Raw genomic sequence first — 19095 nt, forward strand, 5'->3', positions numbered from 1 at the left:
TGAACGATGAATTGGAAATGACGCAGTGAATTAAAGAGAGAGGGAAATGAAGCATCCGAAAAGAGATTCCTGAAGAAGTGAGGTTGTTGAAGGACGAAATGGAGATTGTTGATATTGTGACGTACGCGTTTTATCAAATGCCACTGTCTCAAGGAGACTAAAAAAAAAATTCAAAATGCAAATTTTTTTCTGGTAAGGGGAGATTACTGAACAAGAAAAAGTCGAAAAATTGCGCAGATAAATTTATGTGAAGAAATGTCAGACGGTGTTGTGGTCTGGATGTGTGTACAATGCAGGTAATACGCGACCGACGGCTACCCTAAACGAACCACGAATAAGTAAATAAAGTGTCGCAGCTTGTTAAGGGCTGTGTGTTGTCTTCCAGGGTGTTGGTTGGTGCCCCAGAGGAGCAGACAAATCAACCTGGAGTCGAAAAAGGTGGCGCTGTGTACAGGTGTGACGTGAGGAGGGACAACGCTTGCCAAGAGGTGCCCTTTGACATCACAGGTAGGTGCCAACTACCCTCTTTGACATTTCTGTCCTTGGTGAGTTTTCAGATTCTCATGAAGATGGCTGTCTTATAGGATATTGGCGTCGTGTAGTCTGATAGCAAGTGTCCGACGTTTCAGACTGCACTGCGCGGTTCATTGTTGATCTACTTTGCCGTCAGCAGCGACCGAAAGGCGCTAGACCTTGAAACAGAAGACACGAAAGAGACTCCTTCATTTGTTGCTTTTGAACAACTAAACCAGGGAGCAATACCGGGCTAAGTCACACGTTATTGAAACTGAGGCAGACGGAGAAAGCCTTTAACATGATTGACGCAATGATAGTGCTCTTTTGGGTTCTGGCTCCGTGTCGACTGGCTGGTAGATGCCAACGTTTAGGAGAAAAGTAGTGTTTCCATCTTCAGGTCTGAGGTGACGATGTTTTGAATCAGAAGGATCACATATTGTGGCAGGAAGAGGAGCGGTCTGTATGTACCTCGTTCCGTCATGATTGGCCCTTTAACCTTCCGACCTGCCACCCTATATAACTCGTCTCATTCCCACCATCGTCACTTTAGCCCTGAAGATGGAGACAGTACTTTTCTACGAAACGTTGGCATCTATCGACCGGTCCACACGCCGCCAAAGCCCGGGAAGATCATCATCATTATCATCACCGCAGTGAAAATCTCAGACCGCACGTTTTACCTAGCTCTAGAACCGTTTCCTTCCAGATTCTTTCCAGTTTCACGAAACATCGTATCACCCGATGCGATATAGTCTCAGCGTCATTAAATAATATTTGTTTGAATACTTAATGGGGCGAAGCGCTTACTGGTCATATCGAAAACCCAAATGGGGCGAGGCGACACCCCACACCCCATTTCCAGCGAGTCGGTTGTTGGGAAGGGACGGAGAAAGCCCTCGGTCTCAATTCAGGATCTGGGGTCATTGCTTGTTACATCGACAGAAGTTGCTTTTGTCCGTGGCGAATTCTTTTTGCTGTATGTGATTATACGAGAGGTCAGTGCCCTCCCTGCACAGATCTAATAATTTATTTATACCACTCAGCGATTTCTTTTACTGTCTCATGCGCGATCGGTTGGATTCCTAATCATACTTATTCTGTTTTTTTAACTACTTTGCGCGTAGTCCTACCGAAGCGATTTCAAATGTTTCCACGACATTAAACAATAAACAATTTGTTGGCTCGTAAAACAGGAATGCGAAGCGTGCTAAGCGATCGGCATTGACAGAATGTTCTTCGCTGTCCTTATGAAAAAAAAATCCCCTGGAATGACAAATTAATGGTTGCGATTAAGTTACATGTTTGAATTCTGCAAACTATTCCTGGATTCTCCTTCATGCGGCGATTAGGCCCTAAAAAACTGGACACTACTTAGCAGCATTTCTTCTCAAAATACATAAAATTATACAGAGTGGAACAGGATCGTTGCAATAAAACAGTAGGAGCAGGTTCTGTGGAAGTCCGGAGAGGGGAGATATTATTAAAATGAATGTATCGGCGTAGTTCGGCCGGGTAAAAACTTTTGTCTGATGTATTCAAATTTCAAACGAGGCAACTTTGTTCCAACTGCTTTTTTCCTTTCAAGCCGAAGCTCGTCCAAATAACATTAAGAATTCAGTCCGTACCGCGAAGAAAACACAACTCTTCACCATTACAAAGATGAACTGGTTAACGCTGTTTAAGGAAATAATCACGGTTTACTCTGAGAATCATAGTTCGTCTGATTAATATTTAAAAAACTCAGTCCGTACCGCGAAGAAAACACAACTCTTCACCATTACAAAGATAAACTGGTTAACGCTGTTTAAAGGAAATAATCGCTCTTAATAATGAAAATCATACCAGAGAGAGAGAGAAAGAGGAAATTGGTGGGGGGAGAAGTGAGAGACACTTCGATATCTGGTGGGGAGAAAGAGCATCTTATAATTAGAAGGTCCCCAGGCAATGCCCGCTCGTCCTTCTGTTAAGGATAAAGTAAGAGTGAAGGCGTTGGGGTGATGATTGGCATAAAAGACGGAATTTTGAATTTTGTATTAGAGAAAGCTGAGGCTATTAATTTGGAAGTTTGGAACATAATTTAGAAGTTTACTGTATGGAGAATGGATGAAATGTGGTCCTTGTACGTCAATTTTGAATCTAGAATGACACCCAGATATTTGGTTTCGGAGGTAAAAGCTACGGTTTTATTAAAAAAATTTACGGTGGGAACAGTGCAGCGATAGTCACGTAAACGTTTTGAAAACACCGTTGTGGTGCACTTGTCAATGTTGATCTGAATTCTCCATCTCCGAAACCAGGGTTCGAGAAGGCCTATTGCTCTGTTTAATTTCGTTATCGCTATGTCTAATTTTCCTGAGCGAGCACTGATATTTGTGTCATCTGCATAGATTGAGATGGAAACGTTGGAGTCATTCTCAATGGATGGGATGTCATTTATGTAGATGTTAAAAAATGTTGGCCCGAGTAGGCTACCCTGGGGAACGCCGGCCCTGATGGGGCGACAGCTTGACTGAGAGCTCCCATGTGAAACAGAAAATGATCGGTTCTGGAGGTAACTGTGAATTACGTGGATTAGGTGAGGCGGAATTTTGACTTTAATGAGTTTTGCTATTAGCCCCGTGATCCAAACTTTATCAAATGCTCTTTCTATGTCCAGGAACAATGCCACTGTAGCTTTCTTATTGTTAAATCCGTGAGTGATTCTCTCTATATTTCTTAATAGTGTGTGCGTTGTGGAATGTCCACGTTTAAAACCATACTGGTCATTTCTGATAATGTGGAGCTCCTTAAGTTGAAAATTTAGTCTTTTCAAGATGATTTTCTCAAAAACTTTGCCTAGGGAATTGCTGGTTTAATAGTCAAGGCATTTAGTCGAAGATCGTCTAAATATTATTTAAGAATTCAGTCCGTACCGCGAAGAAAGCACAACCCTTCACCATTACAAAGATCAACTGGTTGACGCTGTTTAAGAAATAATCGCTGTTTATTCTGAGTATCATATACGAAACACATAAATATACTGTGTGGGAAGAATGCAGAGTTATTGAAGGTTAAATAAAGTACGTGGTACATATAGTTACCACATTACTTTGTAACCTTAAAATCCGTAAAATAATTGACGATAATACCCGTTTTGGAATCTGTTTTAGAGACTCCAATCCACTTTTTGTTATTGGACGGAATGTGAATTGTGGATTTTCTCATGTGGGTTTCTTCGAGTGTCCTGACATCGTCGCTCGAGAGGAGCTTTAATTGCAGCCTCAAGAGACGCGCCTTTTCGTCTTGGCTGTGGACGGACGGACAGACAGTTAGTTCCTCGCTAAACCGTATATGTGGGGAGATGGATGTCTCGCACTGCACAGACTATATCCATCTGCTTCGTGTTTTCTCGGTATCAATATAACGCCATTCATTTCTTACCAGTATCTTGAAGGATCTTTCGACTGCCATCAACGTTTTTGGCTTTGGATTTTTTTTTCTTTTTTTGTATTTTGTCTTGGGTTTCGGACTTCGTAAAATAGTAGATGTTCATCTGAGTAACCAGCCGCGTCCATAAATCAACACATGATTTATTGCACGTGCTTAGAAGTAATGTCTGTAAATATCACACGTGAATGACCATTAATTCTTCAGATATGTTGCAATGGCCTTTCAGCCATCACGTGTTGCTCTTCGGATCTCTCTAGCTTGCGATCATGTTTCCGTCTGCCCTGCCTCGTTGGTTGTTCGAGGTTCTCAAGACGTCGAGTGCAAAGGCTGTCTTCTGCGATGTTGCGCCGTGCAGTCGGGTAGAAACTAAGAAGGAGGCGCTAATTGCCTCCATTGTTACTCATCGTCCTAATCACGTAGACAGTAAACACCTCTGAAACGTCGATAAGTTTCTACCAGATCGCGTCACAACATCCCAGAAGAAAGCCATCTTCAGGGAGTGTTATTATCGTTGACGTTACATAAAAAGTGTTCTCCGCACTTTTCATAACAACTCACCACTGCTACTAAGTCTGTACTAGGCTTGAACATTTGGAAGAAGTGTGATCTCTGCACCGATCAATTAGCTTTTTCATCAGCGCATTTTGAAGGCCAATGTAGCCCGTAAAATCGGGAACTTTGCACTCGAAGCTTTATCACTGGCTTTATATCGACGTATTTATGATTGTCCGTCTGTTTATGTTTGCTTGCATCTTGGAGGCAGTGTTCATCACAGCCTTCCCTTGGCCGTGGGAAAAGGCTTTTACCCTTTAAAGCGGAATGGTAATTATATGCACCACCTACTTAAATAATTAATTACTCTTAATTTTGTATTTATGTGTCTCGTATGATTCTCACTATAAACAGCGATTATTTCCTTAAACAGCGTTAACCAGTTGATCTTTGTAATGGTGAAGAGTTGTGTTTTCTTCGCGGTACGGACTGAGTTCTTAAATATTATTTATACGAGCTTCTGCTTTCAAAGACCTACCAGCCGCAATTCTTTGTGTCCTTTTCACTTAACTCAGCCATTTTAAGTCGCATTTCATCTGAGTTTTCATTTATAAAATGTGTCTTACGGTACTTAAGTTCGTAGCATTCGTCTGATGTTTCTTGTTATCATTTCAACAGACGTTCTACGTCGTCTTGTAAGAGCGACTGTGAAATGTGTGTGAAACGCGAAGCAGTAATCTCTGAAGTGGTCGTAGCCTGCCTTTTATTCCCAGTTGCCGTCGACCATTTTTATCGAGCACTACGACCCGACACTTAGTGTTTCAAGAGTGCTCGAGTTTCAAAGTATTTTTGTGGTCAGATAATGTATAAAAATGTGAATGGGCCCAAATTGGGTGGTGCCAGGAGCAAAGTGGACTCATTTTCAAGTGGAATAATAGCGCTACACTTTTCTATATCTTTTTCTTTTGATTTTGGGCGACTTTCTCACTGTGAGCAACACAGGTTTGGGGACTTTGCGCGAGGCTGTGCCTCAAGTTGAGCGCACTGACATGCATGAAGTTATACATCATCTGCAAGTCTTATTTTCTGGGGAGCTTGGGGTGAAATCTGCAAAGATGAAAAAAGGTACCAAACTGGCCAACCAGGTAACACACACACATTTAAGGCGTTTAAGAGCAAACTGGACCAACTTGGACCAGCGAAAGAAGAAATGTCAAAGGGATTTGAGGGTTTCAGTGTAGCAGTCTTCGTCTTCAGCCCTGAAGATGGAGGCAGTATGCTCCTCCGTAACGTTGGTATACAACCAAGAGATAGCAGAGTGTATTCATGTATTCCATGTGATTCTTAGAATAGTCAGTGATGATTACTTCGCTAAACAGCATTAACCGTGTGATCGTTGTCATGGAGACTCGTGTTTTCTGTGAGGTTTGATTTTCGCGCGTCTTATCCGGCGTTATGACTCACCCGGTGGCAACCCAAAACCGGAAATTGAACTTGAGTTATCGGAAGCAAAATTGTCGTGTCGTATTTTACGGAAGAGGAACGTGGTGGTGCGAGGAGAGGAGGGTCTCATCGGCTCGTCAGTTTGACGTCGCCTGGCAGATGCGTCCACGTCACAGCGTGCGTTCTTAACGCACGGAATTGTAATCAGATTTATGGTACGCACTGTTCAATATACGTACGGACTACTCGGCGTTGCACATGTAAATTTTATATGTGCATTTACTATGCAGTTGATGCTCGGAAGAAATTACCGTCTTGTTCGTCTCTGCATAGATTTTGATGCCTGTGTGGGCTGTTGCAGCGAATTCTTCTTGTTGCACCACTAGTATCGTCGTCATCATCACCATCGTCAGCATCATCATCATCGTTATCATAATTATCATCATCGTCATCATCTTCGTCTTCGTCGTCATCATCATCGCTGTCGTTATCATCATCATCATCGCCATCATCTTCGTCGTTATCATCGTCATCATCATCGCTGTCGTTATCATCATCGTCCTCATCATTATCATCATCGTCATCGTCTTCGTCATCATCATCATCGCTGTCGTTATCATCATCGTCCTCATCATTATCATCATCATCGTCATCATCATCTTCGTCTTCGTCGTCATCATCATAATGTTGAATCTTTTCTGAAGTGTCGCATCTTATTTTTGACATCCATTTTAATATTATCCCTCTGCATGCGTCTGGGTGTGCCAAGTGGTCTCTTCCTACTAAATCTGTCGATGAATTTCTCATCCTCGCCATTCATACTACATGTACGACCCATCTCACCCACCTTCTGTACTGCCGAGACGTAAAGCTGTGTGTCAGTAGGATGAGTAAGGGGAAAGAGAAGTGGTTGGCGACTGTAATCGTGCGCGGAACGTCTAAAAATATTTCTGTACCTTGTGTAAAGTATCCAGTATGCGCAAACCGCTAAGAATTCTGTAGTTTGTCGTCACAAAACGAAAATTGTGTCCGGTGCTTTGAAGTCGACTCAGGATTTTACACGTGCCATGAAACTTGGGCTTCTTACGTTCCTTCACGTTTGAACAATACAAATGTAAATTTGTATTGCGTTTTTACGGCCCGACAGACGAATTCGCCCCGCAAATCTATGGCTCTGAAGGCACCAGGATGTCAGTTCATGCGGACAGACGCGGCGACTTTGAGACGCCCGTCCTCGGGAAGACGTTGACGAACTGAGAGACGCGTTGGGTCGTCTTGGTTGCCTTGGGGGCGGGGGGGGGGAGAGACTGCATTAATTCAGCGGGTACTTTGGAGCTGCACCCGATTTGACATGTGAATAGAAATCAAACACGAAAAAGTATCTGGTCGTCATGGAAACTCGAGGCACTGAAACCTAAAACCTCATTCCCCCTTTGATACTAGATACTGGTGTCAAAAATGTGCAAATCTTGAATTATGATAACCAATTGAATAACTCCACGAAACGGAATCCTTCTTGGGAAGCTAGTAGTCGCTCAGCTACTCAAATTCGTCGTATTTTATGGAACCAGGAGGCTCATTACCTAGTTCACAAGAACCTGCCGCCTTAATACTGCATTATGGAATGTAAGTGATTCTATTCCGGTACTTTGAGGTGGGGGGGGGGTGGTTGCAAATTGTACCCTGGGGCTTTTTCTTGACAGTGAAATAACAGAACGTGGTTAAGTGCCGAGTCACTTGGCACTGCCAAGAAATTTACCTCGAGGGCACATCCTTTTATCCTTCACAAAATCAGATTCCGAATTGATGTGCTTCGTGATGCGTCACTTTTGTATTCATGTGGTCCAGCGACGTATGTAACTGAAAAGTTAGGTCACGAAACGTCCATTGTTCTTTTCTTAACACGTATTTCTGTGTGAATCGACGTGTGAATTATTATTACTTGCGATTTGGTGTCGGTTGATGGGAGTAATTTTGATCTGGAATGTGAGACGAACTCCGCGGAGCGAGTTCTTTAAAGAAAGGCTCATGGGTTTGTATGGAAATTCCTTGCCTTTTATGGAACCAGAAGTTTCGTTAGCAATATTCACAAGATCGCGTCTCTAAACCCTGTGTAACGTATCGTAACACGGTGACACTCTTATGTTGAGCAAACGTTTTGCTTCTTCCCTGCAACTGCCCTGAGGACCACCCCTTGTTGACTGTCATCTTCATTGTATTCGCAGTTTTCCTCCGTGTCTGGAGGCCGTCATGTGTTGCTGTTATTCGCGTCGGAATGTTTGTCTTTCCATTTGATTTTCAGTAACTTGAAAGACGAAGACACAAAGACCCAATATTTAGAATTATCTCTGTTGTCCCAGTATAGGCCTGACGGGAAGACGCCACGCAGAAGACCTAGACATAGATGGAAATGTAGTATTAAGATTGATCTTAGGGAAATAGGGTGCGGATTGGGTTTATGTGGCTCAGGATCGAGATCGCCAGTGGGATCTTGTGAAAAACGAGTAGAGATCGAGCGTCAGAGTAATGCCAGAATTTTGGACGTGACTGTACCCCAGTCCTCGTTCGATGTATGATTCGTACTTTATAACATCGAAGGCTAGAGTGGCTTTTGTAAGCGGAGAGGCCGCAGCGCGGAGGAATGTCGGATGTTGTGTCAGCAAGTCGACGGGACAAATCCGCGCCTCTGCACTGCCCCTCATTGTTTCAGCCCCTCCTGCAGATCGGGGTTGTCAAACGTGACAAATGGAAGGCTGGGTTCACACTGAGCCGAGGGATGTGACGATTCTGAACAGAACGCCGTTTATTGTGGTTAACCGGCAATCACTTCCTTAATGACAAAAAAAATGCAGTCTTATTTAGTAACTGACCAAGAAATTTCCAGCCTTTTGTGGAACCCGAAAGTTCTTTGCCGCGTTTACAAGAGACAACCTGTGGACCCTTTTCTGTCAACACACACTCACGACCTCTTTATTCAATGCATTGTCCTTCCATCTATGCCTATGTCTTCCAAATAGCCTCATTCCTTCACGTTTTGGTTTAAAATTTTGCGCCGTGTTCCCCGTCCGTTTTATCTTCCTTGAGAGGAGACTGAAGAAAACTTCGGAGATCACAATTTATTCTGTTCACCAGATATTGTTAGGGTGATGAAATCAAGGATAATGAGATTGGCGGGACATGCAGAAGACGTGGGTACGGTGATAAATATGTACAAGACTTTGGTCCGAAAGTCTGACGGGATAGATACCACTCGTAAAACCTAGACATAGATGGAGATATATTAAGCTTTATCGAGGATAAATAGTGTAGTGGTGTGTGGATTGGATTCATGTGGCTCGGGATAAGGACCGGTGGTGAGATTTTGTGAACACGGCGATGAACCTTCGGAATGCATAAAGGCAGCGAATTCTTGATTAGTTGAGCGACTGTCAGCATCTCAAGAAGGAATGTCCCTATTGGAGTTGGTGATATTAGGGAAGTGTGCAGTTTATGGACGTCTTATCAACTGTCTGATATCGTCTATCGTCCTGTTGTTTCGTCTGTCAGGGTGAAATGTTCCCTGAGCATCTTCACGTTGATGGGTTTGTGGTGAGGTTCACAATGGGGCGGTGACACGGGCAGGCGCAGTGCAGAGGCGGAAATAACTGGGCGTAACGCATTTCACTTGTTTTGCCTCTGGCTCTACTCAGACGGGAAATAATAATCTTCGCAGTTGGCGAAGTTCACTCGTGATCTTGCTAACAGAACCATTAGGAACGAAAAGATTGCGCTGCTTTGTGTTCGCGGTCGTAAATGGGATTTGTTGCAGCAGGACGGGGTGACTGGCTGCCTAGTGACCAGGCCGGTTTGTGTCCCAACAGTGTTCCGAAGGTTCCATTTTCCATATCCTCTTTCAACGCTGGCATTAGACGAAGGTGGGTTGTTAGACTCACGCTCCAACCGTCTTAACCCCCTGGAAAAAAATCATTAAAGCGCCCTCTGTGAGGGTTACAGGTTACCAGGCATTTCCCGCTTGTCTTTTTGATTGAGACACAATGAGGCTACGTGTTTGACTTCAGTTTAGCTGAGGAGGTATCTAAAAATACGTTGTTTAAAAGTTAAGCCCGTACCTGAAAGAGAACGCGACGTTAAGACTTCAAACTGTGAAGTCCGCCGTTCTGTTATTCAGCAGGTATTTTGGATATGCGTCGTGTCTGTGCTGAGAAGCGCCTTCTTTGGTAGGCCGGTCGGTTTCTTAATTATTTTAAGACGCTGTATCAGTCACTAAGTGTCGAAATAAATTGATGAATGATGAGGGATTGTGAAGGAGCCGATAGTGGTTCATTGTAGGAAGTGGTCCTTCATTTCTTAGACCCAGAAGAGAAATCCGATTGTCTCGGTGGGATGACACGGGTTGAATTTCCCTGGGCAAAACTGAGAGAGAGTATTAATGGAACATGGGTTTGCAGTCTTGACTGTCGAGAGGGCGTTTCATGCAGCGAGGGTGATCAGAAACAAAGGCCCAAGAGAAGAATAGGTTGGGGTTGGAAGAATTTGTTAATCTGATCTGGGTTAAGATTAATTTGCTTCAGTCGCCGCTTGGATATTTCGTTACAGTTAACGTGCACTGACATCTGACGATGCTAAATCGACGGATCTCTGTCTCGTCCTTACTCAAAGCAGTTTCTTAGATTTATGAAACGCAGACTGTAATTTATGCCACCTTTGTAAACATTTATATTCGTTATCAGTACAATTATCTTCGTGCGTTAGCATGCATTAAACTTGTGAAGTACGAAATTCTTGTAAATAACACCTCATCCATGAAGATGGAGACGATGTCGAGTCTACACGGCATCAAAACCCAGAAGACATCAGCTTCTTAAAGAATTCAGTCCGTACCGCGAAGAAAACACAATTATTCACCATTACAAAGATTAACTTGTTGACGCTGATTAAAGAAATAATCGCTGTTTATAGTGAGAATTATTGTTCGCCTGAATAATATTTAAGAAATCAGTCCGTACCGCGAAGAAAACACGACACTTCACCGTTAAAAAGATCTAATGGTTAACAGCTGTTTAAGGAAATAATCGCTGTGTATTGAGATAATCATGCGAGACACGTAAGTGCACTCTATGGGGGAAAATGCATTCTTATTGAATGTTAAACGAGGTGGTACATATATTTACCACTGTGCTGTAAAGGGTTACGAGCACCATATGTATCTGTTCGCGTGTTTAAGTTATTTCTAGACGGATTTCAATCAAGTACACTCTTTCAATAGTTGAATGAGAAAAATAGATACAGAAAATGTAATAAATATGCCCTGGGTGGTAATTTAAGAGTGTAAAGCGTACAGTAGTTTTGAAGTTTAACAGTATGGAAGGAGACGCGTTATGAAGGTTGTCAAGTGCCGATGCATTTCGCTTTACTGGTTGTGCTCCGGAGTGGAAGCTGAACCAGGGAGTGGCCATATTTGGCGCTGTCTGTTGACATCTAGACAGTGGTTGTCGTGCGTCATAACATGGAACCTCGCCGCAATCTTTGATGGCTCTCGGTACACGCATTTCCTTTTAAAATGCCTCTGAAGGACTTCCACATTACCATCCAGGACTTCTCCAGCACTTCTCCAGGATTTCTCAAGCAATTTTTCATGACCAAAGAACTTCCGCATAACCTCTCCAGGATTTATCCGGCACTACTCTAGGACTTACCCACGATTTCTCCAGGACTTTCCCATAAATTCTCCAGGACTTCTCCAGCACTTCTCTAGGATACCCCACGACTACTCGATGAACACGCTAGAAATTCTCTAGGACACATCCTAACCCATCGTAAAACAACGCAACCTTATCTAACCTAAGCTAAACAACCTAACGTTACGTTACTTAACGTGGCTAAACCTAACTTAACCTAACCCAACCTAGCCCAAAACGCAAATTCATCTAATGTAACTTATCACAGTCAAACTTAAACGCATCCAGAATTATCGACTAGCATAGGATCAAACCCACCGCCGCTTAAGAACTTCCACATAACCTTCCAGGACTTTTCCATCACTTCTCCAGGATTTCTCCAGCAATTCTCCATGACCAAAGAACTTCCGCATATCGTCTCCAGGTCTTCTCCGGCGATACTCTAGAACTTATCCAGGATTTCTCCAGAACTTCTCCAGGATATCACCACGACCACCCGATGAATACGCTAGAAATTCTCTAGGACACAACACAACCTTATCTAACCTAATCTAAACAACCTAACCTTACTTTACCTAACCTAACCTAACGTAACGTAAGCTAACCCAACCTAACCCAAAATATCACAACCTAATCCAATGTAACTTATCCCAATCGAAGATAAACGAATCCAAAGTAACCGATCCGCTTAGGATGAAACCCACCAGCGCTTAAGTTAGAGTGTCAAGTGTCCTCTGTTCCTGTCTGTAGGAAACGGGCAGTGTGTTAGATATCAAGTTGAATCCCTTGTTCGGAACAATGATGCAGGTAAAACAGATTCAAATATGTTGATGATTGAAATTGATAAGTGTGAGGTTATGTAGGATATAAAATGTTGAACAAGTTGTGTTCTGAGACACGTGAGTGTGAAGTTATCGCCGTCTGGAATATTTTGCCGTATTGTCTGGTAGACGTTGAGCGACGTTTCGGAGGTGTGTGCTGCCTCCATCATCAGGGCGTTGAAATGTTGATGAACATCTACCAGACGACACGGCGCTACAATCCAGAAGGCAGTGCCGGGTTCCTAATAATGACTGAAGAATGTCGCGGACGGCCGGTAACTGGTTTCCTATTTGTTTCGTCAGTACGCGCGGTTTGTTATAAAATGACGACTACGGCTTCTGGGATCTGACATCGTGTTTCCTACGGAACCTGCTTACGGAGTGACGGACGGACCAGTAGAGGATTCTTGATTGACAAGATGGCTGTCAGCGGGGGTTGGGGGGTTGGGAGACGGTGCAGCTGGAAGCTGCAGCAGATGGAAGAGGCTGATCTTCTCTTGATACACTTCCGTTTCGTTTCCAGTGACTTCTTTGGGATTTCATTCCTGCTTTGAGGCCGCTACTGAATATCGATCGATGCAATTTTATCGAATCGTATGGTGTACTGTTGAAATGCCATCAGTGAGACAGGTAATGCTGTGGACAGCAGTAACTAGAAATTAGACATTTAAATGCGGATATAAATCTTAAAGTTACCGACAAAAATATATTCGGATGCGTCATGTGGTTGCTTCTTGCAACGACTCTCCTCAGCTGCGGTCTGTCATGAACACGACAACGAACCATCTGGTTCAGTAGAAAGCGGGCAATTTTTTGGCTAGCTCAGCGTACTATCAGCTTCTCAAGAAGGACTTGTTTAAAGCGTTAGTTGGTTTTAAATTTTATAGCATCTCATTGCAGAATGAGTTACAGATGTGGGAATGGATCTGCAAGGAAATTTATAATAGAATATTTTATGAGAATATTTATAGAATATCACTTTGCACTCTCGTCGTTTTCCTCAGTTGCGGACGTAAAGTGCATAAAATTTGCTCTGCTGTTGTTTCGCTTGCGTCAGAAAAGTGCCCTTTCGCCCCCCCCCCCCCGCCCCGAAAGTGACCTATTCGATTACCTTTCGACGTTTCCAAGTATTGAAGTTCGTCTCGAAGAATACAGCCCAGAAATATAAACGTTCACGCGATGTAATTCTTTGGACAGTTCAAGATGAAGACTTGAGGAGATCTGTGATGAAATTATCGGGTTTGTGTTCTAGCTCGATGCAATTAGACAATCGATATAACTCGCGAATCTCCCGGAGATTTGAGACTACTGTGATTCTGACAACTAACGTTACTTGAGGCTCAAAATGAACACGGACGGTGGCTGAGAACGTGATGTAATTATCGGCGAGGCAATTGGTCTTCTGTGTCAACCGCTGGAACAGGTTCTGGTGCACGTCCACGTGTTTTCTATACGCAGAACCTAATTTTTTAAGACCGACGGGTGAATGAGAGATTGCAAATAAGTTTATAGCAGGTGAGTGAATTAAAGAGAATCGTCCGAACCAAGTACGGGTTTGTGTTGGCAACATCTGAACGGAGGCGTGTGTGTGTGTGTGTCAGCCCGTCAGGAAGTGCCCACGTGGGGTGGAGTGTCTTCCTGCAACAGTGGCACAAGAAACAGTGACCAACAACGTAAGAAGATGTTCCAGTTCTCGTCATTGACAGTGGCGGTTGGCAGGAAAAACACGACGTTCTTGCGTGCGCTCCCCCTCCCCCAAGAGCCCTCTAGATTTAATTATTTTAACGATGAAGATGAAAAGTTGATACAACACCGCATTTATGCGTCTCTGCACGAATGTTTGTAGTTGAAGCGGATTTTATTTGCAGTCTGAGGATTGTCTATTGATATGAATTGTTTTTTCTTGCGTGATTTTAATTAATGACGACAAACATCTTCGAATTGTCTCTTTCTAAAAGAAATTTACCCCTCGCTCTTCCGCACATTATATATAATATTTCTTTTTTATAAACATGATGATGATGGTTATAATTATTAAATTTAATTCAGATTCGACACTTTTCTGGAGCAACAGGCCTGCGTAGAATCATATTTTTTTCCAAAAAGTTTCTCCTACTTAGTTTCTGGTGTCATGAAACTTAAAATAAGGACACGTGTAATTATAACGACAATACACATTAACCGAGACGAATGACATATAACGTGACGAAAATACGTCACCAGTTGGTTGTCTGTCCTGTAGCTCTCATCACGAAGACGCGTGGATGGTTGGCTTCAGGTTTCGCTCCACGCGCGTTCTTGATTTGGGCTTCCTGACCCGCCTTGTGTCTCATGTCCGTTCTTGTGTCCCTTTTGCAGGAAACAACAACAATTCGGAAGGGCGACAGATCGACCTCAAGTCTTGGCAGTGGTTCGGAGCGACCGTGCAGAGTTCTGGTGAGGACGGCGTCATTGTGGTGAGTACATTACGGGCGTTCGAACGTCCGAACCGTTCGTTTCTTGAAATATGGACGGGAGGCACTCGTTAACGCGAACATAGACATGTGGCTGAGTATCTCCGAAACGTCGGAAATACAGACTGATTTTACTTGGTGTTATCAGTATCAGCTTCTAGCCGCTGTGAAATCCTGACCATTGGGTTCAGCTCTTCGGTTGTTCCGTGTGTTTTTAAAATCTCGATTGAAGGATTGGACCTCGTAGGTTGCAAATGAAACTGCTCTGATAACATTCGTGGTTCTTGGGGTCGGTTGTGTTGATACGAGGAGCATCAGCTGGCTCGGGACTCAAGTTTGTTCGCGTGTGCGCTGGGCTAGCGAGTCTTACCTAAAATAGCTGGAGGACTTGCTCTGGCAAGCGGCGTTTAGCGGGTGGACTGACGGACAGGCGAACTAACGTGTAATTTGAGACGAAATCAGCTTCTGTTGTACCAGGATCGCAGGATTTTGACGACCATGTACCAAGTGCAGAGGGTAATCAGCGCGGAGTGAGGGTAAAACAAAAATTAATGTGATCGTGTACGATGAATGGAAAATTAGTTCTTGGATCTTATTCTAAACACTGTTCTGTTCAGTAAACCTGTTTATAATTAAATTTGGGTTGATGCAACCATGTCTTCGTCAGGAAATTTTCTGATAATTACAGCGGAAAGTAACGTTAGTATTGCTTCTAATAAGAGGTAACTGTTTAATACGGAAACGATAAGAAACGAAAATAAATGCAACATTTGAGCCAAAATTATGGTCTTCCTCAGTCTTATTTACTGTGTCTCGTAATTTCATTCCAAATTGAGCTTAATGGCGTTTGAATGTACCGCAAAATATAAAGAACGGACAAAATATTTCAGTGCACTACTGAAGAACGAAAAACACAGTGTGTTTACTGTGTATTGAACCTTAAAAGTACAATGGTAACTATAATTACCACCTGCTTTAACAATCAGAAATTTTTAGAGTGTATTTGTCAGTTTCGTATGATTGTCGCTTGTAAACAGCGATTATTTCCTTAAACAGCGTTAACCAGTTGATCTTTGTAATGGTGAATTGTCGTGTTTACTTCGCGGTACGGACTGAATTCTTTAAAAAGTATTTAGATGAACTTCGTGCCTCAGATGGCGGTATCTTGTACATTGAGCAGAGAAATTATGAGCTTCGCTGTCAGTGATTACTGTCGTGTGTAACGTGAGGTCCACATTCTTCAGCGAGGCAGTTATATACCGTATTCAACGCTGCTAAAGTGGTATTTATAACCTTTATAATTCAAACATTTCAAAAGTATTTACTGTACAGTGCTCACAAATACCGCCCTCATAGCTTCAGGCGGTTTGTGATAGAAACTGAACAATTAAGGCATGTTTGGCTTCATCAGATAACGCACCCCGGCGAAGATGCTTGTCTTGTTCAAGGATATTCTTGAAATGTGTGCGTTTCAAATAACGAATATTGGGGTTTTTTTTCGCAACAAGCTAAGAAACTGTCGTTGAATTCTTCACTTCAAATGAAATGCCGCTTATAGATGTCGCTGACCAAAAAGAATCACACGCAGAGGAATGGAAGAAGCCATAAAATATTCTCACTGTGACATCTCACATTACACGTTTTTTGTGTTAAGTGTTGGAAGTGATGTTTTGGAACTGCCCACTCACAATTGAAATAATAGATATCCGTCGGGCCACTGAAAGGCACCACTTAAAAGAGGAACAGTGGAATGTATACCGAGAAGACACTTTGTTTGTCTTCGTAATATTCCATAATCGGGAATGCGCGGCTACAGTGGGCACAAGATGGCGAAAGCATTGTTCAGAACTGAGAGGGATAGAAAATTAAAGTGGCTCGTCAGTCAGTAAGTAAAAAGAATAGAATAAAACAGTGGCCAGCTTAACATTGGTCATGTACGTGACCCCGAGACTGAACTTGACCTCTCAAACCCCTATAAAAATAACGAGTAGTGTTATTGCCTCAAACAACTGAGCGATTCTATTGTTTTCCGAGATCACTTTTTAAGCCGTCTCATCTTCTCTAATCTTCTGTTTTAAATGCGTTTGTCGACATTTTTAGTGCGTTTGCCGTCCGCATTCTTCGTGTAGTTAGAATAACCGCGTTCTCAGAACTTGAGGCTGTAATGCGAAACTTTCATGAAGATAAAGTTTAAGAAAGAAAGAAAAACAAAATGAGAATCGCCGAAACGAAATTCCACCCGAAAGGTCAAGGTTCAGCGATCTTGAGATTGTCACGTGTTATCTCATCACGTCGTAAAATTATCCATTGAGATTTCGCCAATGCAGAAATCAGCGTCGTTTCTGTGTAAACATTCGATAAGTTCGTCTCACAGAGAAACGAAGGAGGCGTCGCGTTTGAGGTTTAAATTCCGGGGTTCCGAAGGACTGGGCCTCGTCGCCTTCGGTGTCTTTCTTAAACTAATGGATGTATTTGTAACAGCGTACTTCGGGCTGTTATCTTCCCTGAAAAGAAATAGTTTCTCCGACGCTTAGTCATAACTGAGAGAATATTATTATAAATAAAGTGTGGGGACATGGATTGGATTCAGTTGGCTACCGGTGGCGGGCTTTTGCGAAGAATGCATTTCGTAGCTCCAGACGAGAATCCATCTTGTTCAATGATCACAAAACGACAAATTCCAGGGAGCAAAGGCCTATTTGAGAAGCTGATTGTCACTCATCTGGTCACCGAATTCCCTTCCGCTTAAGGAAGTTTTTTTTTGCCGTGTTCAAAAGATCCTGCAATTTTTAAAATGGATGATTTTAGCTCCATGTTGCAATGTTTAAGTATCACATGTCTGTGAAATGTTTACTGTCCGTCACGTTTTTAGTGACCAAATAAAACGTTAATATTTTTTAAAAATAGGCAGTAAATTATGATTTTTAGTAACCCACGTCCACACCTTTGTGCTAAAACGACCTCGTGCTGGTCTTTCGGGCGGTCTTATACAAGAGGTTCTCTCACCAAAAGTCGTATTGTGTAACATCTTCGGTTTTACTGTCCTTGAAATTGGCCACGGCCTCCACGCCCTTACCATTTCATCATTTACAAATCGTCTCGATGAAACGGCGTCACTTTATCAAACACACGTCTGTCTTCTGATATCAGTACTTACCTACTTCATCACTTTTGGGGCAAAATTGTTCTTATAACCTTGTATTACGATGATTGACATTTATTAACTTTGCTCAGAATTGAATACGAAGGTAATACGAAATTTCGCGAGTGTGCTGTGCTATGACGAGCCTGATCCTTGGAGTAGTGGATCAGGAATCCAGTTTTTACCGTCAGCTGACTGTACATTACGATGGACGACACGTGGTCTAGTTGACAAGACAATGGAAACATTATGGATCCCGGTCAAAATATCCACCACGTCGCTACCTCAGAACTCACCGACCGTCACAAGATGAAATTCCCATCTCCTGGACCACATACGTGGGGCTACTCAACTTCCTCCTGCCTCTCGGCCATCGTTTCGTCCTGCTTCGTACTCGGGGAATCCCCGATTCATTTATAGACTGGGAATAAAATATACCGAATTACGGTTTTCGTGATTTTCCTCGGTGGTTCCGCACAAATTACATTCTCTGAAATAATCCGCGAACTTTTTTTGACGCCCTCACGATTTCATCTGTCACAATCTGCCACCCAATGGGGCAATTGGGAAGGAAGCGAGCGACCTTGGTGTATTGGAAAGAACTCCTCTGTGCAGGCTGCACGTCCTGAAGAAAGGCACGAAAAGCGGAAAGATAGCTGGTGTCCGGGCCGAGATGTGAATCGGGGACACTTCTGATACAGCACGAATCTAAAACGACGCTGATTACCAGAAGGAAATACCACAAAAAGCTGTGAAACAACAAGATTCTAAAGTATGTCGCTGTTGGTCTTCTGGTGGGCTTGTAGGTTAGGTTTGGTTTGGTTGGGTTGGATAAGGTTAGGTTAGGTTGGGTTAGGTTTGGTTGGGTTGGATAAGGTTAGGTTAGGTTACTCGGTAGAAAAGCTTTGACCTTGAAAATGCGGACTGACGCTGAAGTCCGACGGCAGTAAATCTGCGGGTAGAAATTTTTCATTTTAAACGTGTCTGTTAAAGCATTGCATTATGCAGAGCTGTATCTGTCCCCCCCCCCCACATAATGTTCATCCGCCCCGCCAAGGTAAAAGCTTTTCTCCAGGGTATAAGAAAATAGGTATCGATGTTTTGGTGGAACACGTTGCTTT

At 43.0% G+C, this 19095-nt stretch overlaps 1 protein-coding gene across 2 annotated transcripts in view; it reads left to right on the top strand.

Moving 5' to 3' along the window:
- Positions 1–19095, top strand: part of if (integrin subunit alpha inflated) — a 71807-nt gene that overhangs the window by 15655 nt on the left and 37057 nt on the right. For both annotated transcript variants that reach the window (XM_022081990.2, XM_022081991.2), the window contains exons 2-3: positions 386–507; positions 14738–14835. In XM_022081990.2, the coding sequence (XP_021937682.1) occupies positions 386–507; positions 14738–14835 (220 nt within the window). The remainder of the gene's footprint in view (positions 1–385; positions 508–14737; positions 14836–19095) is intronic.

This window comes from Zootermopsis nevadensis, unplaced genomic scaffold, assembly GCF_977971745.1.
Source record: "Zootermopsis nevadensis isolate Lab colony 2312 unplaced genomic scaffold, Znev_1.0 Znev_ptg000003l, whole genome shotgun sequence".
In the NCBI taxonomy this organism is placed as follows: domain Eukaryota; kingdom Metazoa; phylum Arthropoda; class Insecta; order Blattodea; family Termopsidae; genus Zootermopsis; species Zootermopsis nevadensis.